Genomic DNA, 15586 nt, shown 5'->3' on the forward strand with positions numbered 1-15586 from the left:
CAGAAATTGCTGGAAGTGTTTTTCATGATGCCTGCATGACTGGAAGAACAGGAATATCTTTACCGATGACAGACTTATAAACTCTGATGAAATGCAAACAGGGATTAAAGATGAATAGAATCAAATAATTTCATGAACTATAATGATGATGTGCAGCCCACAAACTTTTGTCAACAACAAACACGTGTGGAGTTCACACAACTCTGACTCTTCTGTGTCCGATTAATCCCACTGGCAGGTGCGGTTACGGTTTGATCTGCGTCGCTTTGTTTCCTGAGATGGTCCTCTTTGTCGGAGGATAAATATAAAGACAATGAAACTCTAAATTTAATTTCTGAGTATTTTTTTATTGAATTTGGCCCAGAAGCAGATGAAAAAATACAGTATGAAAAAGAGCATAGCCATTTTAAAAAAGTTACAAAAAAGCTAGCAGGAGAGTGTAAACAGATAGATGATGGGGAAAAGGGGCAGGCTCACTGTGTACCAACAGTCCTGTCCACATCTCAGAGGTGAATTCCTGCCGCTCTGCAGAAATTATATCCTGACAAAGAAACTATATTTAATAAAGGGCTGCAGCTTATTTACAGTCAAAATGAAAGACAAATTAGGACGCAGTTTGCAGGACTTTCCATTGTTTTGAGTGGCAAACATTTTGTTAAAAAAAACATGTATATATATATATATTTTTTTTTTTTTTGTGCAAAACATCCCACAAAAGTGAAGGAAATCTCTTGCTGCAGATAAATTTCTACACAAACAATAGTAAAAAAGTTTCTCAGAGCTCAGCTCCATTCCCAACAGCCCTATTTGCTCTGTGGGAAACCACCCAGAAGGCCGCAGGAGACAGAAAACTTTAGTCTGAGGCCGGTTTGAACCCGTCAGGGTCAAATCGAGTTGAAGGAGCTTCCTGTTCTCCGTTGCTGAGATCCTGGACAAGTGAGGATGTTTGCAGCTGCTCCCCATAACTCACAGAAGAAGAAGGAAGTGATTCGGGACCTTTGACCATGGGTTTAAACTAAAATCTGAAAGTCAGTACAAAAATAACTGTGAGTGCTGATTCTGAAATCAAAAGTAATGTTCAGATGGTCTCAATGAGGCCCCGGTTTCCTCACAAAGTCTTTCCAGTAAGTTCAGACTCTTTCCATAAAACGTCCTTTCAGGATTCCTGAGTTTATCTTATCTTGAAAATGTCAAAAATAACTGCAGACAACAACTTGCATACAGCCGGGGTTTTCCAAAAGAGCAAAGGCTTTCTCCAAGACGAGACAGTTGTGTTTATGATCTTCATGCCAAACGCTAGACTCGGAAGATAAAGTGAAGTTAGTAGCTTCTGTGTAAAACTATTCCTCGGGTTTAATGAGCTTCACTTACTGCTACAGCTTTATAGCTGCATCACACCCCTCTGTTTTCATCTTTCTGCAGGCCTACATGATTCAAAACTCAACCGCTCCATCCCTGTTCAGTCATCTCTCTGCTCGACCTCTCACTCCAGTGATCTGCTAACCTGCCTGCAGACTCAAGCTTTTGGAGATAATCCAAAACGATTCTGCACATATCCTTCCTTTTGAATCAGGACACAGCAGTAGATCACAGATCAAAACTCTCAGTTTTTTGATTCACAGGAATGGGACGAACAACCCAGCTCTGCACGTGCAGCTGCCTCCTCGCTTTTTCCCTTAGATTTCGTCTCAACCTAGAATGAGAGTCTGGCTTAGCTTTCTTCTGTCATGAACCACACTTTGAATAGAAGCAACTGCAAAATGATGAGATTTAAATGTGTATCGTTAACAAAGTTCCTGCCTGGATGCTGCATTGGAGACATGAACACACCGGGAGAATCCGATTCCTGTTCAGGTTACTCCCACAACCTCTCACCTCTGTCTGTGTGAAACTAATCAGGATAGACTTTGGAATTCTCTGTAAACGTTCAGGGAAAGTTTCTTTTGTTTTTTTTGGACTCAGAGAAAGTGAGAAATAGAAATGTGTGAGACCTTTGAAACATTAAGTCGTACATGTTTTATTAGTTTCCTCTGGTAGGTGCAGCAACCTGCCATGATGTCATGTTACTGCACGAACGGGGATTCACACTGCAGCTGTAAATCATCCCTCAGTGTTGCATTAAACAAAAACAAATAAGACAGAATCAGGTGGCTCGTGGTGTTCTTCCGGGCTCAGTTCAAGGTCCTCGCTGTGTGACAGCAAGACTAAAAAGGAAAAGACCAGCGAACCCCAGAATGTCCGCTAAAACAGTTTTTTTTTTGAGCCACGGCACTCTTTAACCTTCACAAAAATCCCGCGGCACACCAGCATCCAAAAAAAAAGAAGCAGAAATTCATGGTCTGCATTGACCGACAGCCCCCCTACCCTCGCAATCTCACGTGGATTTGTGATAATTGTGGCAGAAAAAGCAAGAAGTTGCGGCTGTTTTTTTTCTAAGAGATGAAATAAAAGTTAAATTAGAAAAATTTAGAAACTGTTTGTTTGTTTGTTGTGGTTTCAAATGTTTCACAAGGACGACTCATTGTGCGGTGTCCCTTTAAGCCAATGCATCATGGGAGATGTAGTGTGAAAACTGCCGAAAAAGGGCAGAAAGACTAGCGTCTCTGAGCTTCATTGTTTTGTTCACTTTGTTCCGGTCTGACACCGGACTCTGTGGAAAGCTACACCGCTAAAGACGAGCTTTAGCTGGTATTTTTGTTAGAACTGAGCGACTTTATCAGCAGAATTAAGAACAAGGAAGTGAAGACTTTAAGCACTTCTGATTGGTCAGACTGATAACATGTGATTAAGCCTTCAAGAATGATTGGCGGAGACAGTTAAAGAGGCGGGACTTTTCCTTACACGGTTATAGCTGCAGCTAAATCGCGGTACCGTCATTCTTATCAAAATGTCTTTAATAGAATTAAATAAACACAAAGAAAAAAGTATTTTAAGATCTTTTATATTCCTAACTACTCTGTTTTTATCAGGGCCTGTTTGGATGAACAAAGAGCTGATTTCCTGGAGAAATGTTTTTAGATCAGTGAATGAGGGCAATTTCCCACGGCACACTTGACCATCTCCCACGGCACACTAGTGTGCCGCGGCACACTGGTTGAAAAACACTGCGCTAAAAGACAGAGAGACTAAATTAGTCATTGCACCACAACAATTTTTATAGTCTTTTTTTATAAATCACAAGCAAGTGTTCAAAGCAAATGCAGGGATGAGGAGTTTATTAAAAAACAGGCTAAAATGAAAAATTTCTACCAAACCATCACACACATGGGCTCGCTCAACTTGGACTCACAAAAGGATGTTGATTATCAGAAATGACCTTAAAGAATCGTTTTGTCTAAAGGAACATAACTTGCTTTATAGCTGTTCTAACACTAAATCTCTTAAGGCCGTGTCACACAGCCACAACATACTTTCTGCACATTGTCTACTTATTAAATTTCAGTCCTTCATGACACAAAATTCACGAGTGTTTCTTGCGTTCATCGCTGTGCGCAGATGTACGTCGAGGGTTTCGGCCGAAGTTTTGCCTCGTTTGAGAATTACGCAATTCTACGTAGTTTACACGCATTCTTACATAAATCTTTTGCGGTTGTGCGTGATTTTTGCAAGATGCAGATGCAAATTTGTGGCTTTCCACGACCGTTCCACATATGTCTAATGCACTTTTCAAACCAACAATTTATAGCCTTTATACCACGTACTTGGTGCACATATCACGTTGAAATGACGTAATTGATGCACAAATCACTAAAGATAATCAAACACGCTTTATGTTCTACGTTGATTTATGTGTTCTTTGCGTGACTTCCACAACTTTCCTCACTTTTTCCACGTATAGTCATGTATGACCAACCTTTATTTGTGCAATATGCACCATATGTAAGCAGTGTCTGTGTGACACGGCCTTAAAGAAGCTGTAGCTGGTCAGGATAGGCTCTTCACTGGAAGGAGCCCAGGAGAACATTGTCCTGTCAGATTTGCAGCTGCGACCTTTGATTAAAAAAGAACTGTTGCTCATTTTCAGCTTTTTAAATATGACTTATTATATTTTATGTTTGGTATTAATCTAAAGCTTCTGTTGTTGGTGTCAAAGTCCTGCCATAAAAATCTAAGATCCTGGTTGTTGCATCACTCTGCTCCTGTGTGGAATCCACCAGGTCCAGAGCTGAACAGATCGAGACATATTCATTGTTGTGGTGCAATGACTTTTATTTAAAGGCAAGGTTTAAGAGTATTTTCATTTAAACTGCATTTCACGTTTTATCTGTCAACAGGGTGAAGTGAACCTTCTCCTACTTTCTGTTGTAAAGCTTGTTTGATTGACTTCTATCTCTCTTTGCCAAAGAAAACAAAGCTTACTGCACAGAACTGTGAATGGATTGATACTTAAAGCTGTTTTTTCGTGGCCAGACGTCACGTCCTCCTGCGAGCTCTGCTTCTTTTGATTTGATTTTAAGGTTTGAATCCCATTTTCATTTATTCATTTTCTGTTTTTGTTTTTCTCTTTAGGATAATAAATGTAGTTGTTTGATTTTCCATTGTCATATTTCTGTGAGCCCTTCACAAGACCACATTTTTATTCAAGTTTTCATTTTATTAGTTTCATTAACATTCTTGAACTTTAATAAGCAGTCTTGCCTTTTTTGTTGTTGCTTTTCTTTTAGTAAACTATGTTTTGAACAGTTTTTTTTATAATGAACCTGAACACTCAAAGCATCATTTTTCATTACCGGAATCCAATGACAGATTTCCTTTTTCGGTTAAAAAGAAAAGAAAAGACAAAAATGTACAAAATCCATATAAAGTTTATTTGACATTTCCAGTCTAACATATTTCGTAAAAAAGCAGCACCATTTTATAACATTTACAACAGTTACAACAAGGAATGACAACAAGGACGTGCTCTCTGCATCAGTCTTCACAGTGAGCAGCTCCGCGGCCGCCATGAACACGAAGGAACAGGTTTTCAGCCATTTGCGGGACAGAGAACACAGAAACGAAACACACACATGCAGAGATTAGCTTAAATGTTTAAAAGGTTCCCCCTGGCTCCTCTAGCTGTGGGGAAGCAGAGAAACCGTCGAGCATCCTCGCTTTGACGCTCAGCCGAGCTGTGAGAAGTGGACTCCGCCTTAACCTTTTCACTGGGATGCTGGTTTCCTCTTGTCCACAAGGTTCATGATCTTCTGCGCCCAAGGAAAATCTTTGGGGTGAGCAACACACAGCTTTTTGCCGTGTTTGTTTACAAACCTGAAAAATTCGATTGAGACCAATCAGATAACAGAACCTGGAGGGTTATTTTATGATGAGCCAGTTTGGGCTTTGACTTACACGGAGGCACTGATTTGGCAGCCGTCCCCTTCCTCCTGGATGGAGTAGCTCACAATGTTTTTAGGGTTCAACTTTTCCTGGCGGATTGATAAGCAGCAGTCCTTTGGAACTTGGGCTGCAGGAAAACAGAAAACAGCAGATGAAAAAAAAAAAACCACAAGACAGAAAGCACGGTTTCAGACTCAAACATAACCTATCTGCAGGTGCAACCCCACATTTTATGTAAGAACGCTGCAGGTGGAGCTGACTCAGCCTGGACAGTCTGTGCAATCCTGCAGAATTCTGCAGGAAGAGCAGTCTGAAAGTGAATGTTACCTGCTGCAAGTCCAGCGCAGAGGAGACCCAGCAAGATCAAAGCTGCAACTCGAGAGGCCATGTCTGCGTCCGTGATGATCAGGTGTTCAGCGAGTCTCTTCAGGGGGAGCGAAGGTGCTGCTGTGACTCGGACCCGAGCTGCAGGTGCTTTTATGCAGGTGCTCCACAGAAAGTGAAAGTGGGTTTTCACTGACTGGAAGAGGGAGGGCGCTGACAGAAGAGCACGAGCCAATTTTTTTTTTCCCCAGCTCAGCTCCTCCCTCACGATTTCTCCTGACAAAAAAAATGTGATTTTTTTTTTGTCAAGGTTGGTCTGAGAAGGAAAAGTGTTTCCTGTTGGTAAACCAAATAAGGGCATGTGAAGGCTCCCATTCTGGGAATGCTGCTGGGGGAAACCCATAATGTGATTCCAATCTGGTTCTCTGAGATTGACACCACGCTCTTGTAGATAATTATGGACACATCTTTATTAGGAGCAACAGCAGGTGTTGCCTTGGGCTGTTGAGAAGCTGCAGGTTGAGTTACACAATCTAATAATTACAAGTAACAACAGAGTTTCGTGTTCTGCAAAATGGAAACCTAATGAGGGAATTTGAATGCAAACACCAGGAATCAGACAATATTTTTGTGATAGGATGTCTTTTTGTTTTAAACTGAGGTCTAAGTTAATTTTTCTTTTAGCCAAATTACATATATATAAATGTAAAAATGCCCTGATCAAACCTTCTTTAGCTCATTTCATTTGTGAAATTAGAAAAAGCGAACCTCTCAAAAATTCAACGAATTTGAAAGCTATAACAATCTGGAATTTATTTTAAAAATATCATCCAAATAACTGGGGATACTCTGAACTTTCCCCCATTTTCATTATGTGTGATTTGCTTACATTTGCTCTGTAATCCTAATTTTCATTTCTCATCTACTGCATTTTTTTTCTTTTTGTGGGTATTTTCACTGTAGTTAATTCCGATTACCTGGGGCCCTGTGACTATGAAAAAAGAGGTTACGTTTTTTTCTTAAAATGTGAATTTTTTGCCTCTAAGTCCGTCTGCTGCTTTTTTACACCTCTGTTGCCGAAATCTTTCTTTTGTTTGTTTGTTTCTGTTATTTGACCCAAAATCGTGTTTTGGGAATGAGCCAAATATCTGAATGAAATCATAAAAAAAATTATAATAAAGTATGAGATTTGATGAGCTACATGGAAGCACTATTTTAAATTTTGGGACATATTAGAAATGTTAAATTTAGAAATTCGGGGAAATCAGAAAAATCTAATCTTGATCTGCATTGACTCTGGTTTCATGAAGCTCCTCCCATTTTTTGTAATCAGATGAACTTTGAAGTGGGGACAGAACATTAGGGGATTTTTTTCTGAATGACTGGAGTAAGTGAAGTGTGACAAGCTGCCATTTGGATGATTGTGCGTGCACGAGCATGTGTCCCAGAATCAGATAATCATCCTGGGGCGTGGGAGCCATCCTTGGACACACTACAGACATACCTTTACCCAGAAAACCTCAAGCTCTGCCAAGGATAACACAATTGTGAGAGACAGAAGTTAGGTTAGGTTGTTTCTGTGCAGATCACAGTTTGACATTTCAATTCAAACAACTCCAAAAGCTGCACTGATTCTTTGGCCGATCGCTCGCATCATTCTAACTTCTCTTGTAAACAGAATGCTTAGATTCTAACGCTGGCCCACCTGTGGAGGTGACCCGTTCCTAAAGTTACGTTTCCACGCGTGTTCAAGAGACCACTTTCAATGAAAAGTCTATGTAAACACGCATGAAAGCGTGTTTCAGGATTATGCATTCATAACTCTCATATTCACGCAAGTTTTTACAACCATCTACGTACAAAACATGTGGCCATTCAACACGCGATGAAAGTTGAACCAGGTTGACCAATCAGGGCCTAGGATTTGGCAGTGATGTATGGATGGTGTCCCCTTTAAATGGAGCTGCTATGAGGGGGCCCATTAAGTATCACATGCACACTTCATGCCTGCAGCCTTTGCATGGAGTCAGTATATCATAAGAGCGATGTGCTTATCGCCTAAATGACAATGGTACAATCCATTTTTGTGACATGCATTGAAGTGGCCGTATGAGAGAACTGCAACACACACCTGTGCTCCCCTTTAGACACAACTGTTCCTCTCTGCGGCCTGGACAACCCAAAAAAAACCCTGTATGGGTCAGCCCCCCTTACAGGTGCATGCGATTAAGGCTTTATTAATGACCAAGCTCCTTTTTAGTTTGCAAGAGCTTACCCTAGAGCAGGGCTCCCCAAATCCAACCCTACCTTATCTGCTGCAGATTACCTGGATCAGGTGTGTTTAGCCAATAAGGAGCTTCAGTGGCAGGCTGGTTGGAAAACATGCAGGACACCGGCCCTCCAAGCCTGGATTTGGGGACCCTGCCCTAGAAGAAAAACACATTTCTCCTTCAAGACAAAAAAAGTACAACAATATTATAAACAGTCATTTCTCTGAGTTTAGACGGTTTGTTTCACTATTTGATCTGCTTTAGCTGATGTGTTTTCCCTCAGAAGGAAGGAAAGACCGGAACGAGTCCCAGAGGTTCCACGATGCCACTGGAACACCAGAACCATCACGACAACACCGACTGCAGTCATTGCTGTTTTGTCCCTACAGTTTGGCTGCTTTCAGTTTGGATTCTGACTGCAATAAAATAACAGGATAAATATTTAAAGTCATAAAACTGAAAATGGGCACAGCCATTTTTCCTCACTTGGATCGCTCCAGGCACAGATCAGGAAAATGGAATTGTATCTGTTGATGGCTTTCTTTGTGCTGATGAAAGTTCATGTTGTGTTAGCGCGTACTCAGACGTCGCTGCAGGCTTGTGGTCGGCCGTGCCGCCCACAATCTGATAGCGCACCACATCAAAGGGAAAGGCTGTAGATTCACTTTAAATGAGGTGCATCCAGAAGAAGCAGAGTGTCTTTAAGTAAAGTAAATTCTGCTGCAGCTGAAAGCACACCGTCCAAGAAAAGAATAACACTTTTAAGTTTAATGCCACAAGATAAATCGGCATGACAAAACAAAATAATATGGGAAAGGTGACCTAAAAAGGCCTGAATAACTCCTGAAAATGCCTTTACACACTAAATTAGTCTAATATATTTATGTTGAAATTCAAAAATCAGACTTAAGTTTTACAGCTTCATGTTTCAAGTTAAGTAGGCAAAACCAGAAATAGGAGTATCACAAAAAACTGGCTCTTTTGACACCAACAATATGCAGAAGAATCAGGGACTCTGGTGGGAATGTTTGTGTTAACGTGAGGAAAAATACTGATTGTGACATTTGGCATGCAAATAATGAAATATACCATGAAGCAACACACAGCAAGAAGGCCTCAGACGCTAGCCTCGGCATGCGTTCAGTCCATGATGGCGCCGGCGCGAAAAAGACCCTTGGAAGTGCCGTGAACCAGGATGTAAACAAAGATGGCGGCGCCCTATGCAACCAGCTACAAATGGAAACACCAAAATACTCCGGTATTTGGCGACAGGGAAGCCTTCTAGAATGAAAGGAAGAGAAACTGCACGAGCTCAGAGATGAGCTAAGTCCAGAGAATTGAAATTGGCATCAAATGACTGAGGACACGGGACAAAAAGACAAGCACCACAGAAACACAACTGAATGTGGCCCTGAAAGATCCGTTAAAGGCAACCACTCAAAGCATCAAATTATTGTCTCAAAGGTTAGAGACGTACGCCGACAACATCAGAGTCTACGTCCAGAGCCTAAAAAACAGCAGCAATTGAGAACAGCAACAGCTCTCCTTCAGGATGCAGTAGCTTTCCTTGAAGCTGCAAATTCAAGAGCTGCTGCTGCAAAACTGGCGGTGTGCACTTAAAAGCTGAAAAAATGGACTGATAAATTAAAGTCCTATGCTGTGGACCAGGGGTGTCGAACTCATTTTCACTGAGGGCCAAATCAGCATAGTGGCTGTCCTCAAAGGGGCAGATACAACTTATACATATAACTAAATGTAATGAGAAATGAATGTAACTACTCCTTAATGTTGAATAACTGAATATTTATTTATTATAACTTTTTAAAGTGTTAATTAAAGTTGCATAGAAAACATGTTTGCTTGTTACTCTAGCATAAATCATTTTACATTTGAATCTGTCAGGTTAGGTTATATGGACAGTGTTTAAGTCCTAATGTATAGTTGTCCAATCCGATGGTTTAAGTTAATTTCCCCTTGGTAATGAATAAATAAACACCAATTTTTATTTTTTATTTTAAGAAATTAAAAACGTTTATGCTCGCCACATAAAATGACATGGAGGGTCACATTTGGCCCCCGGGCCTTGAGTTTGACACATGTGCTGTGGACCAAGACCCAGAAGCCAAGAAAGAAAAGTCTGGTTCTGCATTACTCAATTTACGAACCAGAATACAAAAACGAAGTCCTCCATATGTTAAAGCAATTGCAAACAGAATGAGGACGCGATCTGTAAAAGCCGCCATGCATGTGTAAAGCACATCAAAGAAAGAGCCAAAAGAGCAAAGCTGTATGTTGAGAACAATGTGCTGAAGTCCATCATCATTTTTCATTGTCTTCAACTCTGACGTGGTCAATGACATTGCCTCCAGCTTCCAAAAGCACCTGATAAAATCACAGAAGCGCGGTGTTTTTAGAAGGTTCTGAAACTTCTTCCGTCGGAGGAAGGAGTAGTTCTGTAGTTGTTTAACCGGTAGGATTTTAAAAAAAAAGTTAAACAAAAAAAAAGGAGGGTTTTTTAGTTAGTGGTGGCCGTGGGGCAGCGGTAGATCTGAAGATTGCAGGTTCGATTCACGCCCTGTCCTTCCCATGTGTTGAGATGTCCTTAGGCAAGACAGTGAACCCCACCTTGCCTCTGGTGGAAGGTTGGCGCCAGCGGTTCAACACTAGTGTGTGTGTGAATGGAAAACCGGTTTGTGTCTGTAAAACGCTTTACAAGCATGCACCATTTACCATTTAGTTAGTTAGAAAAATATAGTAGGAAAAACATTAGCTTAAAACTGCTGAAAAAGCGGAGGGGGGGGGGTATCGATAACAGGGGTTAGCTTGTAGGAATTTAAAAAAAGCTTAAAACCACAAAAAAAGTATCTCCAAGGTTTGGCCTTTCTTATATGTTTCTTATATGTTCTTGTATCTTATATGTTAATGGATAACAAGAGTTAGATAGAAGGAAACAAAACAACTGTAAAATTTGTAAAAAAATAGTATAGGTTTAAAAAGATACCAGGGGTATATGAGTTGGGAAAAATTTAGCTTAAAAACTGCTGTCAAAGTAAAAAGTGAATTATTTGTTTTTAGTGTGTGTCCGTGTCCACAAATGTGGGTTTTTTACCGGATGCTCCGGTGTTCCCAATCCCTGTCCCTGGTCCGGATACAGGCAGACATGTGGCATGATATGAACATTATATGAAGAGAGTCATGTCAAAAAAGACTGACTAGCAGACAGACCAGAGGTGCTCATTATGTCAATCCAGATCGAGTAGTCGATCTGCAAGTACATGAGGGTAGATCGCAGGCCGGATAAGATAAATAACCAAAAAATAAAAATACATTTCTGAAAAAAATCTATCAGCGAATCAAAATCCTCACGAGAAATACTTGACTTGATTGACATGCAGAACGGCCAATTGAACATCATCTGATGCATACGTCACTGCACATGCGTATGATGTGATGTACGTCAGAAGGTAGATAAATGGATGGACGGATGGGTAGAAAAGGAGGCACACTTAAACCCTAATCTCCCCAGATGGGCAAAGAAAATGTATCCCATAATTCCTTGCGCTGCCTTACGTTATAACGTCATGACGCATTGACAGCTTCACACCAAAGTTACACCAACTTAATTGAATCAAATTGATTGAAAGTAAAATAACTATGTCAGACAACTACGTGTTATTTTTAAGTTGAATGAACTCAAAAAAATGATTTATTTTCACCAAACTAAATAATTAAGTTAGATTAACGTAAAAAAAGTTAATCTCTCCAACTACAGCCCAAATACTCTTTTTAAGCTGGAAAAGTCAACCTCCAGTTAAAAATGTTTCAGTCTTTCTCTTCAGTTGGAATTGAAAGCATCAAATGATTATAGTTCTAGCCCAGGGGTCCCCAAACATTTTCCAGTGAGGGCCACTTGACATTTCCATTTTCTGATTGGGGGCCTGGGTCAGTTTGAAACAGAAAAAGTGTGACGATCACAGGGGTGCCTAAATGTAGAAATGCATTGTTTCCCAGAAAGCCACACATAACCAAATATTAATAACCCAATATGATATCAAATAGTCCTCTCTGGGTTCTTTACCAAAAGAAAGAACAACAATCAAATACAGTATATAATAACACTATTTATGAAACCAATTAAAAACAAATCCCCCTTTCTGGTTAAATATAAAATAACAGTATTTTTCTTTATAAAATAAATGACCAAATCAATCTCTGTGGGTTGTTCACAGAAATAAAGCTTCTGTTGTCCATGCACAATATTAGATACATGTTCAACTTCAGTTATTAGAGCAGAATCTCTTAAATGACTCATATGAGCAGTCTATTAAGGTTTTTGTGTTCTTTCCTGATAATCCAGTTTTGGAGGCTTTCAGGAGGCTAGCCTAGTGAGACCACTGTTTGTTCTCTCTGATCAACTCCCTAGATTAAATACCTGCATTCTGAATCAATGTTTCCCTTACCTAACCTTTTTGTCATTTTTCCGTTCTGATGGGGGGGGGGGTCCATGGTTCACGTTCAAGTTCTATGACAGGGGCAAAGTGAGGTTGAAGTAGCAACATTTTTAACTTGGCTCACATTTCAATTGAAACAAGCTTTATTGATGTGAGGAAACAATTCCATGGATTCCATTGGGAAGGGCCACTTCGCCTCAGTTTTCCATGATTCCATGAGTCTCAATTGAGTGGCCACGCTATGTGATAATGCAAAACAAAGGGGGGGGCCTCTCTCTGGTAAGGTTCAGAGGGCCGGGTCAAATGGATGGGCGGGCTGGGTCCGGCCCCTGGGCCGCAGTTTGGGGACCCCTGCTCTAGCCCCTTCTAACCTCTTATTCTAACCTTATCAATGGTTGTAAAAGTCCTTTCTAGACTGACTGAAGTTGAAACTTTTCACCAGCAGTTCTTAGTTTCTTTGCTTAGATGTGACGCTTGCTAAAAAGCTTGGTCCTCACTTTGCTTCTCATTAGCATGGCTGCTGTGTCCGGTTCAGAGCATGATAGTAAAGATCCTCTGAAAAACGTCAGGGATCTTGACCACAATCTTGATTTAGTCTAACCTTTAAAGTCTCAGTCTGTGAGGAAGCAGTATTTACTTAGTCATTTTGATAGGGTTTTGTTAAATTTTATCCAACAGGAACTTTGTTGTTAGGTGGACAGATGAAGCTGATGTTTGAAAAGATTTCTTTCATTTGGATTGGCGCTGCTGCACCTGTGAAGCTGCAACAGAAAAGAGAGTAAATACAGCTGTAATGTTATGATAATCCCACATGTCCTATCTATACCTGCAACAATGTGACTTGGCTCTTTAGTTGAAAAATGAGTAAGGATTTAGGACATGAAGCAAAACAAACAGGCATTTGAAAACATTCAAAGTCATTCTAGTCTTCTTTAAGAAAGGCTTAATCCATGAGCAAACTCACCTCTAACTGCTGACAGAAACCGACATTCGTCCAGTAAACATAATCTCTAAACAACGACAGTCCTTACCGGAGCCCATTTACAGGAACGAGAGCACAAGAACAAAACAGAGGAAGTAATAGTAAGAAGCCGTGGGACTTTTAAGCGAGACTGACAAAAGATTACTGCGTTTTCATTGACTATGAGATTGCGCAAATTGGATTTATGATACTAAATTAATCGAATGGAAACACAACAATTTCTAAATAACTCACTTGTATAGAAAAAAAAAACTTTTTGCACTTGGAGGATGTGTTTCTTGAGGTGTATTCTAATGGACATATATAGCAAAACTGCAAGGTAAACATTTTTCTTTTTAATTTGATGAGATACGTGACCAACAATCGGTTGGCGATGCGCTTCTTGGTAGGAACTGGCTGCCTTGGGCGCTGCACCGCGGGCGCCACCAGAGGTCCTTCAGGAAAAAAACACACAAATTGAGTTAAGATAAAACCACTATAACCCGAAAAAATGAGCATTGCTCCAAAAAGCAACCAAAAAATGATCCCAAAATGAAAACCCAAGAATTGGATTGAACGAGTAACCCAAGCTTTTTTTTAGTTCATTGGAAATTTAATTCTGAGATGTGGGCGGGACAGTTGGCACTGAGCAACCCTTATTCCTCTCAGCCAGCAATTGCTGAGCCAGACCTTCTGGAGGTGATAGCTGCTGGTGTTGTAGGTGAAGTTTGATGTGTAGAGTGAGAAGAGGAAGGGAGAAGAAATTCCCAAGGAGCTTCAGAGCTGGAAACTCCCATCACAGATGCACAATTCCATGGTGTCACATCTTCTGGCCTGTTGGGGATTTTAGCCAGCTGTCCAGGCAGCTAGGAGTTCATTCACTCCAGCATCTTCCAGCTTGTCCCTTAGAGATGCCGGCCAGATGGGGTTCATAGAACCCGCTGGAGAGATAAAAAAACACAGCAGAAAGGCTGTGGTCTTTGTCAGACTGAGGTTCAGTCTGCTAGTCTGTAGTAGTAGAGTGTCACTTGTTGTCTTAGGAACCAAAACCACACAGGAGGTCTTCCGCACAACTAATCTCATCGCACAAATAAATGCTTTTGTAGTCTGACGATGAACTGTTGATAGAAATGAAGTATTTTCACATGATAATAAAAGACAATCGTATGTAACAAACTGTAAACGGTAAAAAGGAGAGACATTTTTAGGAACAAATTACTTTTAAAGTTTGTGTTTGCATGGACTATGTATGGAATTTCCGCTCCATTGTTTTTTTGTGCAGGACACTTCTTGTAAGCTTCGTGTTCAGACGTGTTTTGAGGTCATCCACTGCAGAGATTAGACAGAAATGTCTGCTTTTGTTTATCTTCACTTCATGGACCAGAGAGCCAAAACAACTGTGTGAAGTCTGGCCTGTTTTTCCCCCCCCCTTTGAGCCGGGAAAAAGATCATGCTTGATAGAGATAGAGATTTTAACTTAAATTCAAGTTGGAAATGAGATTTGTGTAATATGCCAACCGCCAACTGTGATACGTTTGTATTTCGCCACAATAAGGCACAGGTGTGGAGGACACGTTTGTCATTGTCAAGTTAACGTTTAGTGAAATATACTGATCATAATCATTGGGAGCCTTTTGCAAATAAAAATTCTCCTCAATTCAGTAACTTAGCAACCAATGTTAGTTAAAACATCAACCAGTTTTCCACACAAGAGATTTAACAAACTATCAAAGCAGTTTCACTTTTTTTGTTCCTAATGAAATCTGTTCAGCCACTCATTTTCTGAACCCAGTGAACCCCTTTCCAGGCCGTGGTGTTGATGGAGCCTGTCCCAGCTACTGTTGAGGGAGGGTGAGGTACACCCCTACACACATGCACCTCAATTAACCTTTAAAGAATGTCATCGACTGTGTGAGGAAGTGCCCAGAGAAAACCTATGCATGCACAGAGATCAGACAAAACTCCACAAAGAAAAGACTCAACTGGGATTTGAACCAAACCCCTCTTGTTGTGAGGCAGGAGCACTAATCTCCAAGCCCTGGTGCAGCCCTAACAAAATATAAAGAAGCTAAAGAAAATATTTCCTCCATCCGTTTTTTTCTTCTTTCAAATTCATCATCAGTGAAGCAGCAAAGCTCACCTGGTTTTGGGCCCTGAGGCAACTCCAAGAGAACAATGTAAGAAGTTTATCGCTGATGTAAAGTTGTGGCGGATCAGCTGGATAGCATCAAAGATCAATAAGGACACAGCAGGTCGGCTCG

At 40.6% G+C, this 15586-nt stretch overlaps 1 protein-coding gene across 1 annotated transcript; it reads right to left on the bottom strand.

Annotated features, from left to right (window-relative positions):
• Positions 1-4787: 4787 nt before the first annotated feature.
• Positions 4788-5792, bottom strand: LOC101170597 (C-C motif chemokine 19). The gene is made up of 3 exons (XM_004072803.4): positions 5647-5792; positions 5332-5446; positions 4788-5250 (listed from the first exon to the last, which is right to left on the bottom strand). The coding sequence occupies exons 1-3, from the start codon at positions 5705-5707 to the stop codon at positions 5142-5144; spliced, it is 285 nt and encodes a 94-aa protein (XP_004072851.1). The 5' UTR covers positions 5708-5792; the 3' UTR covers positions 4788-5141.
• Positions 5793-15586: the final 9794 nt, after the last annotated feature.

This window comes from Oryzias latipes, chromosome 9, assembly GCF_002234675.1.
Source record: "Oryzias latipes chromosome 9, ASM223467v1".
Taxonomy (NCBI): Eukaryota; Metazoa; Chordata; class Actinopteri; order Beloniformes; family Adrianichthyidae; genus Oryzias; species Oryzias latipes.

What these genes read in the sequence shown, in the direction of transcription:
- LOC101170597 (XM_004072803.4), bottom strand. Translation starts at nt 5,707, where the DNA reads ATGGCCTCTCGAGTTGCAGCTTTGATCTTGCTGGGTCTCCTCTGCGCT. An exon ending in CTGCGCTGGACTTGCAGCAG is followed by an intron (nt 5,447 to 5,646) that starts GTAACATTCACT and finishes GTTTTCCTGCAG; the next exon opens with CCCAAGTTCCAAAGGACTGC. An exon ending in TGCCAAATCAGTGCCTCCGT is followed by an intron (nt 5,251 to 5,331) that starts GTAAGTCAAAGC and finishes CGAATTTTTCAG; the next exon opens with GTTTGTAAACAAACACGGCA.